Source organism: Mauremys mutica, chromosome 4 (genome assembly GCF_020497125.1).
Source record: "Mauremys mutica isolate MM-2020 ecotype Southern chromosome 4, ASM2049712v1, whole genome shotgun sequence".
NCBI lineage: Eukaryota > Metazoa > Chordata > Testudines > Geoemydidae > Mauremys > Mauremys mutica.
Genome location: NC_059075.1, coordinates 43407174 through 43427362, shown reverse-complemented (window position 1 = coordinate 43427362; position 20189 = coordinate 43407174). Strand labels below are relative to the sequence as shown.

The following is a 20189-nucleotide window of genomic DNA, read 5'->3' as shown; positions in this document are numbered from 1 at the left end:
ATCTTTCAGGCAAGCTTCCATCCCCTTCTCCCAATCCCTGAAACCGCTTCCCTGGTCTTGCACCAAATGACCAGGCTCTACTCATTGAAACCTTTGTCTTTCTATAAATCCTAGAAGCTATGTCACCCCCAGCAGTGAGAATGCCAAAAACCTGAACAAAACCATCTCAGATACAACCAGCTTTTTTCTCTCATTCTGCATCAGAATCTGTGACTTCGAGGGTAGGGACCCCTCTTTTCTTTATTGGGCTATTCTCCACACCCTTCATGTCTGTTATCCTTTCACTGTAGGCTAGATTTTGGTCCCACTATGGCCCATTGATGCTGTCCACTGATGCAAAGGGATTGGAAACGCCTGTCTGGGGGCGTTCCCCTAGCATAAGAGCAGCACAGGGTCCTACCCTGCTCTCAGCAGGGGTGTGTTGGGGTGCAGCTAGTGGCTAGAAGGGGGAGTGGCCAGAGGGGGGTTGAGCTCTGGCTATTCTGGGCTATGGGACAATATCTGGGCAGATATAACGCTGCTGTTAAGTTAGGGGCTGCTGTAACTTACTCCAGAAGTTATGCTTGAAGGCACTTTTGCCTAGCCCTTGCCTTTGGCGTTGCATCTCCAGGGAGGTGCAGATCAGAATCTGGCAGTGTCTCTTCAGTCCAACTTTAGATGGGAAGCCCCTTGGGACAAGGATCTCATTTTTACAGTCACCAGTAAAACTCTGTGCACTCTGTGACGGGGCATAAATAGCAATGACGATAAAGAGGAAGGCACGGTCCCTGCCCCAGAGTGTATATAAACAGCCCAGATCCCCTTGGGTGACCAGCTGCAGGTGAGATCTCAGTCAGCAAAGAGTTTTCATAGACTCATAGTAGATCCATAGTTCTGTGGTGGACTGTGGCTGAAAGACTTTGGAAGAGTATTTTTAGGAGGATTCTGACTGAGGAGAGTGAGGCCATTTGGAACATAAAGGAAGGGAAATAATTCCAGGTACAGTGGGCAGCATGAATGGGGGAGGCACAAAGTGAGATTGGGAAAAGAATTCAAGCAGGGCAGATAGGCAGGAGCCTTGGGTGGGGCCAGAACAACCTAGCAGGCAAACTGCTCCATTCAACCTCTAAGCAAGGGCAGGTTAGTAACAGGACAAAGGGAGAGTGTAAAGTGACACAGGCCAGCCTGGATCGCTCCGGCTGCTGAGAATACAATCACCAGCCAGTTCTGGCTTCAGTGCAAGAGCAGTCGTCAGAATTCAGATTAGCATGAAGGTTATTCCAGTCAAACATTCCTACAGCCCACCCCCTTTCCTCCCTTAAAAGGGATTGAATTTCCTTTGCATGTATCCATCTGGAATAGGCGAGAGAGTGTGTCAGGAAGAGATGGGGCACCTTGTGAGCTCTCTGCTGAGTGCAGATTTATAATCTGATGAACAGAGAGAGAGACAGCTAACACCCCACTCTTTCCCACTCAAGGTCACAGCTCCAGGGCAAAGTGAAAGCACTTAGCCTGGGTTTTGTATCGAAAGAAGAAGAGCACAGTTCTGAAGACCATTTCCTGCTTGTTGCAGAGTTGGGGATCTCTCTTGCAACCCTGGATCATGGCCTGGCTGCTTCCCAGGGCTTGCTGCCTAAAAGTCTTCTGTCAGCCCTCTAGAGGACCCTTTTCTTCTGGAATAGCTAAAGCTTGGAGCGGTGGGCCCCTGACTGCATATATGCCGGAAGCTGTAGCATTCGCTGGATCAAGGGACCACCCAGGGCTGTACACGGTGTCAGTGGAGCAGGTAGATGAATTCTGGGGAGCTCTAGGGAGAAACCGACTCATGTGGATTAATCCTTTTCACTCTGTCAAAGACTGTAATCTACAGCAGGGCTGGGTGTCCTGGTTCCTGGGAGGACAACTGAATGTAGCAGGTAAGCAGGAAGCCAGACCCCCCGCCCCAACTCCCGTTTGCTGGCCTCTTGGGGAACCCCTCTGGTCCCGGCATCTTCAGGATGGATCCTTTTCAGTCTCATGAATCTGTTCCTGGGAATGCACACACCGTTAACTCCTTCCATTAGCCAGTGGCTATTGGGGAAGTTCTATGGCAGCAAGAATTAGCTTTCTGTTTTTAGACACATTCTTGGAAGTGCACTGATCTGTCTTTCCCCTGCATGTGGAAATCCTAAACTGAGAGGAATAGTCTGAGGAACAGACACCAAAGGGGGATGAGGGCAAGGGAAGAAAGCATGTCAGAGGGCGAGGATGTGAATGTGAGACAGCACCTGCCTCTGACCCCCACTTTCCCTGGCGTGTTTGTTCCCAGTCTTATTCTCCTCACACCCCAGTCTGGGAGTTCTCAACGGTGCCACTCAATCCAACACTTTCACTTGTAGGAAAACTAGGGAGATAGAGATAAGCAGCACATTCTGGGGTAAAAGGATTCAAACGAGGGATGGTCTCTCAGATCCAGGCACAAGCTCAGCCAGAGGATTCCTGCCAGGAACGTTCCAATCGGCTGTGTGTGGTAGGTGTGTAGGAATGTGATTGGTTGTAGGGGAGCGAGTGTGTCTCTTTAGCATGTGTGAATACAGCTGGACCACCATGTGCTGTGAGCCTAACTGTTCTCACAAGCTAAGTGTCATTGGGCCTGGTCAGTACCCTTTTGTGGGAGTCCTCAAAGGTGCACCCATGTGCTACTGGGGTCATCAAGTAGAAGCTAGTGCTCTTCCCTTATCAACGAGTGCCTCTTCACTGTGCTAGATAGCAGCACTGCCAACCCCAACTACTCAAAAATCATGAATCAGGCCCCCCAAAATCATGAGATTTCAAAAATAAGAAGTTTTGGTTCTTTTTTTATTTGCCTTCTGGTTTTTGAGCCTTTAGGGGTCACATTTTCAAGCTTTTATCTGAAACCATGAGGAGAGAAATTTATTTTTTTAAATGAAAGCTGAAAGTCTCACATAATCACAACTCCAGGAGCTGGAGCTCTACAACAAACCACATATGTAATGAGACTCCCAATAAAACTACAAGTGTTGGCAACACTGGTGCTGTCAGAGGAGCCCACTTTGGGATAAGTTTTAAAACCAAGGTCTTGACCGCTTAAACATTCCAAGGAACTCTAAGTACCCCCCGAGTTCTGGCCCTATTCCATCTCAGGTGATTGCATTCTGTTTCCCTACATTCCCGCTGCAGCGCTCCTCACTTCCTGTCCTAAACTGCCTTCTGGAGTGCTGCTGTCACTGTTTTATAGCTGCCCCATTCCACTAAACAGGCAGCTGCATTTCAGCGGGAGGTGAAGTGTGTTCTCTGTGGATTGCTTACCTGCCACACAGGGTTGCTGAGAAATGACTGAGTTAATATTCATGAGGCACTCAGAGAGCTGCCAGGAAAAAGTGCAGAGGGCTGTTATGGTTATTCAGGGTGTTTGGGGAAAGTTTCTGGTTAGGAATATGCAGATTGCAAGTAAGGATGAGGAGGATGGTCATGGGTGTGGTGGGGAGAAAGGTGTGGGAGTGGGATTGGGGTGGTGCTTCTGACCTGATGGCTGGTGCTAGCAATGATGTGGTTTAATGGGTTGAATAACAGTCAAACTTACAATGCAGCCACCCTGATTGGTATTCAGAAAACGGAGTCACTAGCACTGGCTTTACTAGGATTGAAAATAGCTGAGCCTGTAATGACAGTCAATCTTCTCTTTCAGTGAATTGTCTGGATCGACATGTCCACACAGCCCCAAACAAAGTGGCCCTGATCTGGGAGAAAGATGAGCCTGGGAAAGAAGTCCGGGTTACATACAGGTCAGTACTTACCTCTGTACTTATCCCATCCAGGGGCCCTGAGCTGGAGGAATGGAGCACAGAGGGCTGGTATGGTTACTTATCTGATTAAGGAACCATAGTCTTTCATCTCCAGCTCTGCGGGGCTCCCAGAAGGGAAGGGAAGCTAGCCCCATCTGTTCCCAGTTCAGAGAGACTTCTGGGATGGGAGAGCTTCTAACTACAAGCTGGTTTCTTTGGACAGAGAACTGCTTGAGTTGACCGGCCGTCTGGGAAACACCTTGAAACGACAGGGAGTGAAAAGAGGTGACCGAGTCACCATCTACATGCCCCCATGCCCTCTGGCTGTGGCAAGCATGCTAGCCTGTGCCCGGATAGGAGCCGTACACACTGTGGTATTTGCCGGATTCAGCTCCGAGGCTCTAGCTGACAGGATCCGGGATGGTAAGCCCCTTCTTCAAACTGATAGGTGCTCTGTGCACAAATTGTCCCTTCATCCTGTCCCCTTGGAGAACAATATCAGCCCGTCAGCTTCAGTGACCAGTGATGCTGAGGGCGTGGTGGTTGTGCCCAAAGCTTCCTGGCAAACTCCTCCTGTCCTGGCATTCTTACTCTTCCAGCCATGGAGGAGAGAGTGGCCTAAGGGAGTGGAGGAAACGTGTGGGCCCGGGATCACATGCTCAGGCCACCCAAGAACATCGCCACAACTCCCCACAAGCTGTAGCTACAGACAAGCCCTGCCCTGAGAATGGTTTTGAAAATAAAAGCTGCAGCCAGGAAGTCAACTGAGGGAGATGAAGCCGTTTTCACAGGGATCACTCATTCCCATGGGAGGCCTGGAAGGAAGAGGCTTAAGATGCAGCAGGGGAAGTTCAGGTTCAATATTCAGAGACACTCTCTAACCCTAAGCAGAGCTCAGGAGTGGCACAGGCTGCCAAGGGACAGTGCTGGAATGCTCCTCATCAGCGGAGCTCTTTAAGGAGAAACATCCCCTGCCCTATCAGGGATGATTAAGGAATCCTGCCATGATGATGCACGGCAGGGAGGAGAGGACTAAATATCCCAGTAGAGGGCCTGCCCTGATGGAAGGCTATACACTAGGTCTCACTAGAAGCCTCTTCCAGCCCAGTGGATGCTGTGCCCGGCTTCATCAAATTCAGCATTTTAAAAATAAGCTCCTAGAGCAGCAGGGTCTGTCAGGCCAGCCCCTCTTGGCATGAGAGCTTGAGTTCTCTGCCTCATCAGAGAGAGCAAGGGCCTGGAGTGCTGCCTCTCATCAGGTTGTATGTGACTTAATGGGACACATTAATGGGAAAGAAAGACACATTAATGGGAAACTGCTGCTCTTATTTTAAAGAGAGGCCATGAAAACTGGAGATGGGAGGGGGGAAGAGAGAGGAAAGGCATGCTGGACAGGGCAGGTTTAGATATGTGTGTGGAGCTGGAGCGGGGTGGGGGCTAGACATCATGGTAATAATGATGGAGGGCGAGAAGGCAGAGGGGCAGCTGGGCTGAGCTAAAGGGCTGATCATGCTGCTGTTTGTTTTCTTCTCTTTTACCCTCTTCAGCGCAGTCAGAGACAGTGATCACTGTGAACCAGGGGCTGAGGGGAGGCAAGGTTATTGAGCTGAAGCAGACAGTGGACCAGGCCGTGCGTGTGTGCCCGCTGGTGAAGCGAGTTCTGGTTTCCATGAGGACTGAGCAGAAGGTTCCCATGTCAGAGCTGGATGTGCCACTGGAGGAGGTGAGATGCCAGATGGAGCCACCACCAACTTTCCCCCAGGGTAGGGCATCTGCTCTAGTGAATCAGGAGAAGTGGTGGGGGTGGGTTTCCAGCCCAGCCCAAAGGACCCTGTTTGCACTTGGATGCACTGGGGCCATTGTTCTGGGGTAACAGTGTCAGGGTCCGAAGCTTATTGCCCAGGCCAGGAACCTTCCCAACAACAGTTTCCCTGCTCTCCAGAATGAGTGAATGAGTTAAAGTGGGGAGCTCCTGGAGATGCAATATTCTCTGTGTACCATCAGGGGCTGGCAGTACTAACCAGAGACTGCAATAATGTGGGCAACACCTTGAAAACTATCTGCCCATGTGCCTCAGACCTGGCCTATAGCACTCCCTGCTATGCCAGCCCTGGGCTCCCCAGACATCTTTGTCCATGCACCTCATTCCTGGCCTGCAGTACGCCTGCTGTTCCAGTCTGGGTGGGGCCCACAGCCACATTTACTGAGTGCAGTCAGTGCTATACAAGGCATAGACCGTGACACAGGCTGCCTCTCTTGGTGTTTACGCTCCTAGTTAGGCACAATGCCTCCAATGCTGGCCAGACCTCAGGGGAGCGGCACTTACTCTTTCTGAAGAAGTATGTTGTCGTTAGCTCCTGGGTTCAGAACAACTGCCTCCTCCACGTTTTGTACAGAGTGGAGCTCACTATCTGTGCCCAGCAAATAACCTAATTAACCTGAGAAGGCTTCTCAGGCCTGGTCTACACTGGGCGGGGGGGGTCGAACTAAGGTACGCAAGTTCAGCTACGCGAATAGCGTAGCTGAACTCGAAGTACCTTAGTTCGAACTACTCACCCATCCAGACGCCGCGGGATCAAAGTCCGCGGCTCCCCCGTCGACTCCGCCACCGCCGTTCGCGGTGGTGGAGTTCCGGAGTCGACGGGAGCGCGTTCAGAGTTCGATATATCGCGTCTAGACGAGATGTGATATATCGAACTCCGAGAAGTCGAACGCTACCCGCCGACCTGGGCGGGTAGTGTAGACGTAGCCTCAGAAGAATTCTGTTATGGTCAGAAAAATGACAGTGAACTAATGGCCTCGTTGGCTGGGTTCAGCATTAGAGCTGCTGACTCTGTGATTACACCCTTTTACTCCTGCTGGCTCCACAGAGCCTACACAGCCCTGGGAGAGGGAGCTGGAGTCTATTCTGGACAGTGCAGCAGCAGAATTTTTAAGTGCGCCCCAACTGCAAATCGTTATTACTGGTGATGATGCCTGAGCCAGCAAGAGCCAGCTTGACCCTCAGAACCAGGGGGAGTTTGTGGTACCAGCATGTGGAAGAGAAACCCTCAGTTTACTTCAACACAGCACACTTGATCTGGCAACAGTGAAAAACAATGAACACTGGCCCCACTGGTGCCATTTTGATAGTCACTTTTCAGCATAGTTCTGCATTTTAAGGAGCCAGCTGAATGAAGAGGGGGTGAGCGTTTGGGAGTGGGAGGGAATTCAAAGCTTAAGGGCAGCATAGAAGAAGATGCAAAGACTAGGAGGCTAAGGAAATAGAGAACCATAGGAGGAAATGAGAGTGAAGATGTTGTTGCGGCAGCATTCTGTAGGGCCTTGGGAGGGAGGAGAAGAAACTTAAACCAGATGTGGAAGGTGAAAGGAAGACACTGAAGGGCTCTGAAGAGAGGTGGGCGGCATGGCCACAGTGGCAGCACCCATTCTGATATGTACTGGAGATAGGGTGACCAGACAGCAAGTGTGAAAAATCGGGATGGGAGGTGGGGGGTAATAGGAGCCTATATAAGAAAAAGACCCCAAAATCGGGACTTTCCCTATAAAATCGGGACATCTGGTCACCCTAACTGGAGAGGATCAGGCAGGGAAGCCAGAGAGGCAGAGGCTGCGGCAACGAAGATGAGAATTGACCAATTGGACAAGATGTTAGCCATAGGGAAGGAGAGGAAGGGATGGACTTGATAAATGTAGACAGGAAGAAGCAACAGGATTCAAGAGCCTGAATGTGGGGAGAGGGGTTAGGATCTGGTTTGCTAGAGTGCTGTCCCGGCCTCCACAATGCTATACCCCTGCCAGGCAGCGTTGGCCCATCACCAGGCAGCAGAAGAATAGGCCACAGTGGGGTTCGTTTCTCTGACGTATACAATGCTTTCCATTCAGCTCTTCTGGGCTTAGTAAATGACTAATGAAATGTGAAGTCAGAGCAAGTGTGGAGAGCGTGGAGGGAAATCTGGGGGCTGTGAGGAGATCCTGGAGCTGAGTGAGAACCTCTCTGCTTTGTGTCATAGGAAATGATGAAAGAGGACGTATGCTGTGAGCCTGCTGTCATGGAGAGTGAAGACTTGCTGTTCCTTCTCTACACATCAGGCAGTACTGGCAAACCCAAGGGGCTGGTCCACTCCCAGGCAGGATACTTGCTCTATGCTGCCATCACACACAAGGTAACGAGGCCTAGACACGGACACCAGGGATGTCGGGTCAAGGCATACAGGCAGCAGAACTACCAAGCTATGATGACAAAACCACGTCTCTACTACTTGAGCTAAAGCACAATCTGGGAGCTGCTAATGTTATTAGGGATCCAGTTGCTGGAGGGAAAGACGGTTACTAGGAGTGCAGCAGGACTGAGTCCAGGCAACAGGGGGCACCAGTGCATGTTCTAGAGCAGGTCAATTATTCCTTACTTATAGTAGCGCCCAGAGGCCCCAGGTAGACCTGGGTGCCCTGTTGTGCTGGGCACTGCTCCAGCAATCGGGAAGAGATGGTCTATGCCCCAAAGAGCTGCCAAGATGACAAGTGAGGTAGAAAGTGGGGGAGGAGCAGCAAACACCAGCAAGACACAGGTTTTATATTTACAGTCATTTATTTCTAAACATTTGTTTTTTTCCTTCTTCTGTCCTCACCACGCCCTGAGCCAATCAGTTCAGGGAGGGTGTTCCACCCACAGAGAAAAGCATTGCTCAGACACCCAGCCAGTTTATTCCAGGGGATTCCAGAGAGAGAAATGGCTGGTATCTTACAGAAATAACCCAGCCTTTTCCTTCTCTGCATAAGTTCTGTTGCAGTTATGCCAGCAGTTTGCTTACAGGCCTGCAGTGAGGAATACAGGACATAGAGAGAGATCTCCAAGAACCCCCTCCCCTGCATTCTGAGATTCAACTACACCCAAGCATACATGAGAGTAAAAGCTCTGCCGAGCCCCTAGAGCAGTGCTTCTCAAGCTAACTGATGCGGGGGACCGGCAATTTTTTTTCCAATGTGCCAGGGACCGGTGCCATATTATTATCCTATTCGATGCTCTTATGAGGAAACTCATTGCAGACCAGCAGCCGATGGCTCGCGGACCGGCACCGGTCCGCGGACCACCACTTTGAGAAGCGCTGCCCTAGAGCACTAAAGAGAAGTAGCTTTGGGAAGAGGAAGCCCCTAAAGCAGACAGCAATATCCCAGATTTTATTCCAGTCATTAGGGTGCCTGTAGGCAAGCCCTCTGAAGGTACACCTACATTTGAGGGGAAAAAAACCTCATGGCAGCAAGCCTCAGACCCCGGGTGTACAGACTCAGGCTCGTGCCACGCCACTAAAACTAGCTGTGTAGACATTCCCGCTTAGGCTGGAGCTCAGGCTCTGACACTCACCCTCTTCCCCGGGCTTCAGAGCCCGAGCATGAATGTCTACACAGCTATTTCTAGTGCTGTAGCATGAGCACCATGCACCCGTTGACCTAGGCACTGAGACTCACTACCGCAGGGTTGTTGTTTTTTTTGCTGTGTAGATATGAGAGAGAGCTGGAGACAGAGCTGCTGGGAACTCCCGTGCTGAGCCACACTCGTGTTCCTGAGACAGCGCAGTACTGGGCTGCAGAACAGTCCCCCAAGGGAAGTGGGAAAAAGCCCATTGCTTGAAACAGTTCACCAAGCAAACTGCTTCCAAGTGTAATCCACACATCTCCTGGGTGTGGTGTTCTGTCCCATCTAGTGGCACCAAGACCACTTAGAGAGAGAGAGTGATTTATGAGTCTGCTCTACAGCCTTAGCTAATGGCCATATGGCTTTTAGCTTATGCAGTAGACACTCATGCACTAAGTTCCAGAGCTCCCAGGTTCAGTCCTGCCTGCAGACCACCAGAGCCTGTTGGTGTTACACGAGAACCACCCTTCTGGCTTCTCATGAGACAAGTCCCTTTTTAAACAGCTCAGTGTGGGCTCCTTAGCCATGGGCAAGCGCCCCCTAAACCTGATCCAGGGACCTTCATACCTCCACCCAGGCCCTGGTGCATCTAGTGTTCATGTGAGGCCAGATCTGGTGACTTAGGTCTGAAATGCCCTGTGTGCCTGGGAGTGGGACATGTGGAAATCAGGGAGCCAGTGATTTGACACAGAACAAAGCAACGTGCTCAACCCTCACTAGACCCCTGGCTTGGCACGGTTGTCCTGCTGGCCACTGCACTCTGTGTAGCTATTGCTTGGCAATACTGGGGCAGCTCATGAGACCAGAAAGCTGAAAGCCGGGAATGTTGTCCCAGGACAGGAATGTGGTAAGCAGGCAGCACTGTCCAATTCCAACACACAGCCACTTTAGCTCCAGCTGCTCTGGAAAACATGACCAGAGCTGGAATGAATTCCTGCTCGTTTTCCCCAGCTGGGTTCAGCAAGCTGCTGCTGCATGAATACTCTGTTACTTTAAACAGTGACTATCACAGAGGAGAGCGAGTTTCCATTACAAACACACCAGAGCCTTCCTCACCCCTGGAAACCTCATCTGTCACCGTCCTGTCAGGGGGCCCACTTTGCGGGGAGCTGCTCGAGCATTGCCACAGCAAACCTAATGGCAGCTACAGCATGTTAGTAAGGGATGAGAGGCTTTTAAAGTATTGTTGGAAATGGCGGATCTCAGAGCAACGGCCAAGAAACAAAGGGCTCCAAGAGACATTATACTATATTGGGAAACTTGCTTGGTGTTAAACAGACGGGAAATGGAGTGAGGGGAGCCAGGCCCAAGTAAAATAGATGTTTCACTCTCAGGGCCAGCCCTGCTATCCAGTTACTCTAGGACATTCTGTCCCTCCCCCTACTCCAGCATGGCATCCAATGAAATAGGAGGGTGTGGAAAATAGCACTGTCTGAACTCCCCGTCCCCGTGACCGTGCAGAGCCAGGCTTACCTTGCAGAGTGGGACAGAGAGGTGTCCCCCTGCTAGCCCTGCAGAGCTAACGTCACAAGAAGAGAGGGGCGGGAATCTATTCTGGCTCGCGGAGCAGCAGCGCAACTATTTGTCTTTATTAGACAATGTTGTGAGGTGGAAGGAGCCCAGTTCTGCTCACAGGGGAGTTTGAGGGCTGGCAATTGGAAAGAGACTTTTTTTTTTTTTAACTGTCAAACTGAGCAAACTGGATCTGGAGTCAGCAAGAAAGAAGAGCATGAAAGCCCATAGTGGCCTTTTTAGAGCGTGACCATTCAAAGTGTAGAACTGCTCTTGGGGGGGGGGGCAGGGGAGACTTCACAAACTGATTACACTTGGTAGCCAGTCATTTCCTTGTCTCCATTTTAGATTAGCTGCTTTTCACTTTCATCAAGAGTCTTCTTGATCTTCTGAGAGGGGGGAACATAGGCACCAGCTCTACCCTCCCTAGACCAATTAGTATTTTAATACACCATTGTCACATCCCCTCTGACTCATCTCCTCTTTGAACTAAATAGTCTTACCTCTTAGGGAAGTCTTCTAGGCCTCTGCTCATTTCTATTTCTACTGTACCTGTCTGTGGAGTGATGAGCAACGCTGAACACTACTCCAGCTATGAACTTACTGTTGATTTGTCTAATGGCAGTATCCCATTAGTTCAATTCATTATACAGCCTAACAATTAGTTTGCACAGGAGCAGCTCTTTTCCATGAGTGGGCCCAGTCAATTTAGAATCCAGCAATGTGAAGGAGTGGTCCAAATAGTTCATTCCAACAAGCATGCCCTTGCACTCGCCAACAGTGAATTTCATCCGACATTGGCTTGTCTGAATTTGCATCAGGACCCTGGCTCCTTTCCTCAGCACAGGACTAAAGCTGCTTTAGTTATTTATTTATTTTTCAGCAGGACCCTAACCAGGACTATGGTGCCATTGTGCTGGGTACTGCACAAATGCAAAATAGGCCAGTCCCTGCTTAAGGGCTAAACAGGGACAAGCTGTGACAGATGGGTGTAGCAGAGAGGGTTGGAAGCAGTGACTCACAACAATTTGGGCATCGTGGTGGATAATCAGCTGAACAGGAGTTTCCAGAGTGACACTATGGCCAAAAGAGCTAATGGCATCCTGGGATAAACAAGGGGGTCTCAAGTAGGAGTAGAGAGGTTATTTTACCTCTGTATTTGGCACTGGTGCAACTGCTGCTGGAATAGTGTGTCCAGTTCTGAGGTCCACAATTCAAGAAGGATGTTGATACATTGGAGAAGGTTCAGAGAAAAGCCACGAGAATGATTAAAGAATTAGAAAACATGCCTTGTAGTGATAGACTCAAGGAGTTTAATCTATTTAGATTGAAGAGAAGGTTAAGGTGTGAGTTGATGACAGTCTGTAAGTACTCACACGGGGAACAAATATTTGATAATGGGCTCTTCAGTTTAGCAGAGAAAAGTATAATGTGATCCGATGACTAGAAGTTGAAGCTAGACAAATTCAGAGTGGAAATAAGGTGTACATTTTTAACAGTAATTAAGCATTGGAACAATTTGCCAAGCCTGTGGTGGATTCCCCAGCAAAGGCAATGTTTAAGTCAAGATGGGATGTTTTTTCTAAAAGACCTGCTCTAGGAATTATTTGGGGGAAGTTCTATAGCCTGTGTTACACAGGAGGGCAGGCAAGCTGATCATAATGGCTCTTTCTGGCCTTGGCATCTATGAAGGGGAAGACGAGGCTGGCAGAGAAAGGACAGTTTAGTTACAGATCTCTCCCACACAAGAGCTGCTCTGGAGGAGGGGCCCTGTCTCCAGGCTACAGCTTTTGCTCTCTTCTTTTTTTGCACAGTATGTGTTTGATTACCACGATGGGGACGTCTTTGGCTGCGTGGCAGACATCGGTTGGATCACAGGGCACAGTTACGTGGTGTACGGCCCTCTGTGCAATGGAGGTACCACCGTCCTTTTTGAGAGCACTCCAGTGTACCCCAATCCTGGTGAGTAATAAGGAGGCTCAGAAGAGCCCTGGGCGCAGGGAAGGGCAGCAGGAAGAAGTTGTGGGGCTCAGGAAAGGAGCCTTCTTCAAAAACGCTAAGCAGCTATTCTGCCAGAGCTGTAAGAAGCTATTATAAATGCATGAATGTAACCCTGCTCTGAAATCTCTGGCAAGCAGGGAAGTGATCCTTGCCGCTCCATGCAGGAGAGAGAGAGGCCTGAAATTAATTCCCATCTCAGCCCACGTTCCAAAAACTCCTGCCATCATGGCATGAATTGAGTCCCTGTGTGGAGCTGAAGAACACATTGAATTCCTCTCACACCCAAGGGGAGGTGGTAGGGAACCGTCTTATTCACGGGTGGAGCAGTAAGGAGAAGAGCAAATCCCTTCTTCTCTGGAGTAGTCTCTTATGTATTACATGTGTGGGAAGTCACCTCCATGTGGCAGGGACTTGAGGGGGATGCTAGCTGTGCCCTTCCCTGCCACAGAGAGAGCTGTGGAGATGGTTATCAGGAAGGGCTCTCAAGGAAGGAAAGAGCTCCTCCTCCTCCTGGGTTTACCATGAGCTAAGTTGGCCTGGCTGAGAGGGCCATGGCACTGGTACAGCAGGGGTATGAAAGCAAGGAGAGTATTGGGATCAGGCTGGATGAGCCAATCCTAGAGGTAACTGGCCCAGTTTCCCATTCCAGGGCGTTACTGGGAAACAGTGGAGAGGTTACGAATTAATCAGTTCTATGGAGCACCCACAGCAATTCGCTTGCTGCTGAGATATGGGGACGAGTGGGTAAAGAGATACGACAGATCTTCCCTCAAGATCCTTGGATCAGGTTGGTACCGGGTGATGGTTCAGGGCTGACCAGACTACCACTCTCAGACTCAGTTCGGTAGTGGGCTGGATTAGAGGTATGTGTTGGGTCAATACTTGGCAGTAAGAGAGAATACACCACCACAGAGAAGGCCTATTCGTTGGCCCAGGTCCATGATCTTGATAAAGCCAGTATGTCAGAGGAAAAGGGAAGGAGAGAAATTTTTCTGAATTGTCCCTTAAACACAATTCATCTCCATTTCCCCTTGCAGTGGGAGAACCCATCAACACAGAAGCGTGGGAGTGGTACTTCAATGTGGTTGGCGATGCACGGTGCCCAGTAGTTGACACATGGTGGCAAACTGGTAAGAAGCAAAGACGACCCCTCGCCTCCAATTACAGGCACCTACGGAGTTCCCCAGGTGTAATACCCATCTGGGATTGTTCAGCTGGGGGCAATTATTATTTAGACATCACCATAGCTGTGCATGGCACATTACAGCCAAGTGCCCAGCACAGGGAGCCTCTTGGCCCCACCACAGAACAGGCAGATAAATAAATGATAGGATTTAAAATTAGCCTGGAGAATAGATGGTAGGGACCAATCCAGCGCTGGACTAGATGAGCAAGACTTTCCATCTCCAATTAACAATCTTTTCCAGCCACCTCCAGACAGCAGAGAGCCTTGCCTACAGCAACCCCTGCATAGGCACAGAAGCAGCTGGATCCCCTCACCACCACACAGCCATTAACCATGCAAGGCTTAGGTGGAAAGTGGATTTCTTAAGAGTATTCCGTGGCTTTCGCTTTGACATAATTTCATGGGTGTCACCATTACATTTACCTCAGAAACAGGAGGCATCTGTATCTCTCCCCGTCCATCCAGCCCCGGAGATGAGATTCTTCCAGGCATGGCCATGAGACCATTCTTTGGGATCAGCCCTGCCCTCCTGGATGACAAGGTAACTTACAACCATCAGTCCAGAGGTTCTCTTAGCCAACATTTCCATACTGTCCCCTCCAGCAGGCAGAGGCTGGAAGCAGAGGACTTGTAAGCTGGACCCTGTCTCCCCTCCCCGCCCACCCCAGATCATGTCCCACTCCCTACAGATCCTCCTATTTTGAGCAACTGCAGCAAGGGAGCTGGTAGCAACCCCTTGCCATCTCAGCCTTTGTTCCTGCACTGTTCTCTATAGTGCCCTGTCCTGGGAGGAGCTCGGACACATGTCTCAGAAATTCTACAAAGGTATTTTCTGGAACAGCAGGTTCCAGCTTCTCAGTAACTGAATGGATGCCATGCTAGACTTACAGCCATAGCTGTAGCTATATGCCAGTGCCCAGGGAGCCTGGAACACACTAGGAGAAGCAGATCTGGACAAGGGCACAGAACAGGCTGGGCCTGGGTGAGAACTGTCTTCTGTCAGAACCACGTGTTAAGCAGCAGAGCGGGCTGCACATCACCTCCCTGTGGGTGGTGTGAACAAGATCCTCCCGCACTGCTCTCCATGTCTCTCCTGGTCAGAAGGTTGTGGTGGGGTGTGGCAGGTAAAACAAGACCCAGGACCAAGCATGGAGGTTGCCCTCAGCCCCAGTCCTGACAAAGTGTATTATTTTCCAGGGAAACATCCTAACACAGAACAATGTCTCTGGAGCCCTCTGCATCTCTCAGGCCTGGCCAGGAATGGCACGGACCATTTACAATGACCACAAGAGATTTCTGGAAACCTACTTGATGCCTTACCCAGGTACGATTTTCAGGGAAGGACAGAGGAAGATGCACAGCTGATCACATGAAGAAGGGGTTTATGGCAAATGCACTAGACTGGCACATGGGAGATCTGGGTTAAATTCCTGGCTCCAACAGGCTCACTGAAACGCTTTGGATAAGTCTGTGCCTCAGTTCCCCATCTGTAAAATGGAGACGGCTCTTCCTTTCTTCCACTCTTTGTCTGTCTCATCTATTTTGAACATAAGCTCTTTGCCACAGGGACAACTCCTTACTATGTATATTTAGCACCTACCACAAAGGGGTCCTGATCTCAGTGGGGACCACCAATTGCATCTGTAATACAAATAATAATGTCAGCTCCTGTACCAATGAGAGAAGGGAAGAGAAGTGTCCAGACCATGGAGGGCTGCACTGTGGCATGTGTCCCAGGCTTATGGGAATGGGGCTGGTTCAGCAAGGAGCATGTACCGCAGAATTAAGGGTGGTAACGGGGAAGGCCCCTGAGCTGTAGAGAAGCCATGAGGTTGACTGGGGGTAGGGAAGTCCCTTTGCTGTGAGTTTGGGGGGGGCATAGTATACAGGGGGGTGGTGTTGATGTGGGATGGGGTGTACCTAAGCCATAGAGGTCATGGGGCAAGGGAAGAGGGTGCAGCTAGCATTGGCTAGCTGTGAGAGACTCTCACGGTTCTGATCATCACAGGATTTTTCTTCACGGGAGATGGAGCCTATCGTTCCAGCCAAGGATATTACCAGCTGACAGGACGTCTGGATGATGTCATCAACGTTAGCGGGCACAGGCTAGGCACTGCAGAGCTGGAAGATATTGTGGTAAGAGGCTTGGGCAGAAGGAAGTGGTAAACACCTGACCCCTAGCTTATAAGCAAGTACGAAGAGCTGAGGTGGGGAGAGCCCCTTCAGGGAGCGGAGTAGGGACACAGGGGCTTCTGAGTAAAGAAACCATGAAACGCTGAGTGAACATAGCACCTTGCTGTCATGCCTGAGTTTTCTGCTCCAGCAGGAGGCCTTGTAGGGAATGGGGCAGGAGTTCTACCTGGAGCAGGCAGGGTGGAAGGGAAAGTTCTCTCATCTCTACCACTCCCACTCTGATTTCCAACCAACTCTAGAGCTGCCCAGCTATGACAGTGATCACAACATGCAGCCATGATTTCCGAAGTCTGACTAGGACTCTTCCCATCACAAGTTCTATCAAGCTAGCTACAGCTCTGAGTATGTTGCAGCTGCCCTGCTGCTTTACTGGGCAACCCCTTGCCCCTGCAAACACTTCAGACCTTCTTACCTTTCTGTCAAAGGGCCCAGCACATGGCTGCACTATGCTAAGTTCCACTTTCCTCGGCAGTATCAGACTAGATGGCAAAGTATTTAGCTCCAATATCACAACTAAGCTGTTCTAACAGCACAGGCCCCAGCTCTATCCTTGCACTCAAGGAAGGGATACAGGTTTATTTGGAGCTCAGGCTATAGCTAGATGAATCAGAAAAGATTCAGAGCATCATGCAAATTTAGGGGATAATCTAAACCAGGGGTAGGCAACCTATGGCACACGTGCCAAAGGCAGCACGCAAGCTGATTTTCAGTGGCACTCTCACTGCCTGGGTCCTGGCCACTGGTCCGGGGGGCTCTGCATTTTAATTTAATTTTAAATGAAACTTAAACATTTTAAAAACCTTATTTACTTTACATACAATAGTTTAGTTATATTATAGACTTATAGAAAGAGACCTTCTAAAAAAGGTTAACATGTATTACTGGCTCCTTAAATTAGAGTGAATAAATGAAGACGTGGCAGACCACTTCTGAAAGGTTGCTGACCCCTGATCTAAACCTTGGAGGCCCCCATTGTTATGAGATTGGAGTCTCTCCGTGCTCTTTAGAGCAGACATGTCCCTGGGTTTGTAAGCAGGGACTACCCAGTGAGATCTTGTGAACAGGTTACTAGGTCCTGCTGCAGCAGGGTTGGGAGGAGCAGAATGGGTAGTTGCCACTCACAGAGGTAAGCCCAGAGCTGGAAGAGGAAGCAGGGGTGTCAGGCTTCTTCCCTACACACTACTGTGGGAGGTAAGTAGGAAGAGGGCATGGAGGCCACCTTGGGAGCTCCCCATCTCTCTCTGCCTTACAGCTGGCTGCACCATGCTAGCGTGTGGCAGGACAGGCTCCAGGGCTGCAGCCAGCCTGCCAGGACTGCTGAAGTGAAATGCAGACCTGTTTTGTTCCAGAATCAGCACAGAGCGGTGGCAGAGTCAGCAGTGATCGGTTTCCCTCATGAGATCAAAGGAGAAGGTGAGGGGCTCTGATTCCTGCTACTGCAATCTCTGTAATGGGCTTCACAGCTGCTAGGGCTAGTGGTGAGAGGAAGAGCCATTCATAGGGTGACTGCATACCTGACTTGTATGGGGGAGTGGGGACACAGGGACCACACTCAGCATCTGTCTGGTATTTCTAATACACTCACCCCTGCGGTACACACAGTAAGCTTTGTGGGGCACAACAGAAAGTGGGGTGGGAGTCACTGCAAGAGCCACATGGCTTTGGGCTGGAAGGGGGCAAGTCTCAGGTAGCTTTACACTGTAGGGGTTTGCAGCTTCAGGCAACACAGGACTCCCCTCCAGCGTATCTTCAGGAGGGAGGTCCCACAACCTCATTGGAGGAGAGGAACTGTAGCTCTGTAGAGGAAGAGTCTCAGCCATCTCCAGAGTGCTTAGCCCTGCACTGGACATTTCCCGGAACCATGGCTTGATGCATGGATGAGTAACTCCATCTCTTCCCAGGAGCGTATGTGTTCATTGTGCTGAAGAAGGGGACTGATGTCTCTCAGGAGAGGCTGAGCAATGAACTCAAGGAGTTGGTCTCAAAGAAGATTGCTAAATACGCAAGCCCTGAATATGTTCAGGTAACAGCCCGCAGGCCTGTTCCTGCCCGCACTGCACCCTGTACACCCTCAACCCTGCCTCAGCGGCATGGCGGAAGCCCCTTCCCCGCTGCTCCCAGCCCCAGATGATACAGATTAGGGCTGCAGCCCTTACTCTGCTCCTTTCTGTCGCAGGTCACAAAGCGGCTACCCAAGACCCGTTCAGGTAAGATTATGCGCCGTGTCCTGAAGAAGATTGTAGAGGACAAGGCAGATGAGCTTGGGGATCTGACCACCTTAGATGACCACGAGGCCGTGGAGGAGATCATCGAGGGGCACAAGCGCCTCCTGCAGGAGGAGCAGGGCCAGTAACCTGCTCCCCTTTTCTTCACCCCCTCCTGCCCTCATCTAATTTGGGACTTAGCCTAGAAAAAGCCAAATCAACAGGCACCAGTAATTCAGTTGAGATCACAACTTTATTTTTCACACCAGCACTGAAGACCTTGGACCTCCAAAGCAGACCGCTCCTCTGAGAAGTGACCGTGTCTGGGGGCAGTAAGCGTGAGGGTGAGGCAGGCAGAGGGGGTGAGGAAGGGAGCCCTGCTTCCTCCCTGGGAAGTGGAAGGTAGAGGGCCCTAGTGAGAAGCCACCATACCCCTTCCCTGCATCTGGATAATGAGGAAGGAGGCAGAGGGTGGAGGTTGGCTGATCCCAGATTGGAGGCCTCTCTTCAGGATGGCTCCCAGCTCCAGCATGTCCATGCAGAACACTAAGCGCCCACGCTTTTCCTGCAGCTGCTCCAAACCCACTGCCACAGCACTGTGTCTGTGTGGGAGAGCGGGGTCCATGCAGGACAGGGTCAGCTTTAGGGAAAATGGCACCCTTGCTGAATCTATATTTTGGCACCCTGAGTTTGAGAACTGTAGCATGGGGCACAGGGATCAGGTGCCTGCCAGGCTGCACAGGGAGAAGTTTGAGCCCAGGGTCTCCCATCATACACCCTTGACCACCTAGCAGGAGGGGAGAGGGTGCACAGCTACTGCCTGTGCCCACAGGAAGGGGGGACTCAGGGGCTGCACACTGGCTCTGTAGAGGTGAGCCCGGCTGCCTACGGCTCCCAGAAAGGCTGGCAGCTCAGGGCAGCATCTGCCCAGGGGCTCCAGCCCAGCTTCCACTCACCTGTGCTGTGGTAGCCCAGGCCCACCAGCTTGTGGCACTCAGACGCCACGTCCTCCCCCACCCCAGTGCCCTAGGCAGTTGTCCCTTAGCCCACCTGTAAGGCCAGCCCTCGTGCAGGATGACAGGAGGCGGCGGCTGCTGTCTGGCACCAGCTCAGGCTGCCACACATACCCCATGCTAACAGGCCCTGGATTTTAATGCAAAATGTTTCTAGTGAGGTTCAGCCTGGGGTAAAATGACACAAACTCCATGGATTAGTCCACCATGTGCTGAGCACGGCCCTGAACAGAATGAGGAGACATGAGCCCTGTCCATCCCTGCAGATCCCAGCCTCAGGTTCAGATGACAGTGGTCCCTGTGGAGACCTTGGTCCTTTCTGAGCCAGCACCACACTGCAGTCAAGTGCAGGCACCACTGGCCCTGCCTTTGCACAGCACCACATGATGCCTTCTCCTGGCACCCAGGAGTTCTCCCCCTCCATCCAAAGTTATCCTCCCTCTCAAAAGTAGGGAGAAAATGGGGCTCCTTCTGCTCCCCCCACCACGATAGGTAGGAAGAGGGGATCGGATGCCAGGGGAATGTTTTGGGGAGAAGCCCCCTCTGGGAGGGATAGAAACCTCTACTCTCAGCAGCACCCAACAACAAACAGTTTCGACAACAGGCAGAAAGGAAAGACTCAGTCCTGGTTCCTTCAGTAAAATCCAGAAACCATCACCCTCCTCCCTGAATACTTATTGGCTCCTGGTGGCTCTGCAGTTCCACATCTACTAATCAGGTGTTTCTGCAGCTCCTGGGTAATTAACCAGTTTCAAGCCTCGGTACTTTTTTCAGCATCCCTCACTGGCTGGGAGCCGCCTCGCTCTCTCGGTTCTTGTTAGTTCCCATCTTCCTCTTCCAGAGAGTTTCAAAATCCAAGTGTGAAACTGCAATTCAGCAACACACAACTGAGTGCCTTGGCTT

General features: G+C 50.9%; 2 protein-coding genes across 9 annotated transcripts in view; one reads left to right on the top strand and one right to left on the bottom strand.

Moving 5' to 3' along the window:
• The first annotated feature begins 908 nt into the window (after positions 1–908).
• LOC123368408 (acetyl-coenzyme A synthetase 2-like, mitochondrial) lies at positions 909–18526 on the top strand. 4 transcript variants are annotated; one of them, XM_045013173.1, is made up of 15 exons: positions 909–978; positions 1458–1895; positions 3668–3764; positions 3988–4187; positions 5312–5487; positions 7778–7930; positions 12504–12651; positions 13340–13477; positions 13728–13820; positions 14305–14417; positions 15074–15200; positions 15885–16012; positions 17419–17482; positions 17971–18092; positions 18246–18526. In XM_045013173.1, the coding sequence occupies exons 2-15, from the start codon at positions 1583–1585 to the stop codon at positions 18420–18422; spliced, it is 2049 nt and encodes a 682-aa protein (XP_044869108.1). In that variant the 5' UTR covers positions 909–978; positions 1458–1582; the 3' UTR covers positions 18423–18526. The 4 variants fall into 4 exon arrangements, 3 of the variants coding, with proteins under 3 accessions (XP_044869108.1, XP_044869109.1, XP_044869110.1); XM_045013174.1 differs by lacking the exons at positions 909–978; positions 13340–13477 and having other exon boundaries at positions 1347–1895; XR_006578769.1 differs by lacking the exons at positions 909–978; positions 18246–18526 and having other exon boundaries at positions 1347–1895; positions 17322–17482; positions 17971–18054.
• Positions 18508–20189, bottom strand: part of ABCD4 (ATP binding cassette subfamily D member 4) — a 26590-nt gene continuing 24908 nt past the window's right edge. For all 5 annotated transcript variants that reach the window (XM_045013178.1, XM_045013176.1, XM_045013177.1 and 2 more), the window contains one exon: positions 18508–20152. In XM_045013178.1, the coding sequence (XP_044869113.1) occupies positions 20057–20152 (96 nt within the window). In that variant the 3' untranslated portion in view covers positions 18508–20056. The remainder of the gene's footprint in view (positions 20153–20189) is intronic.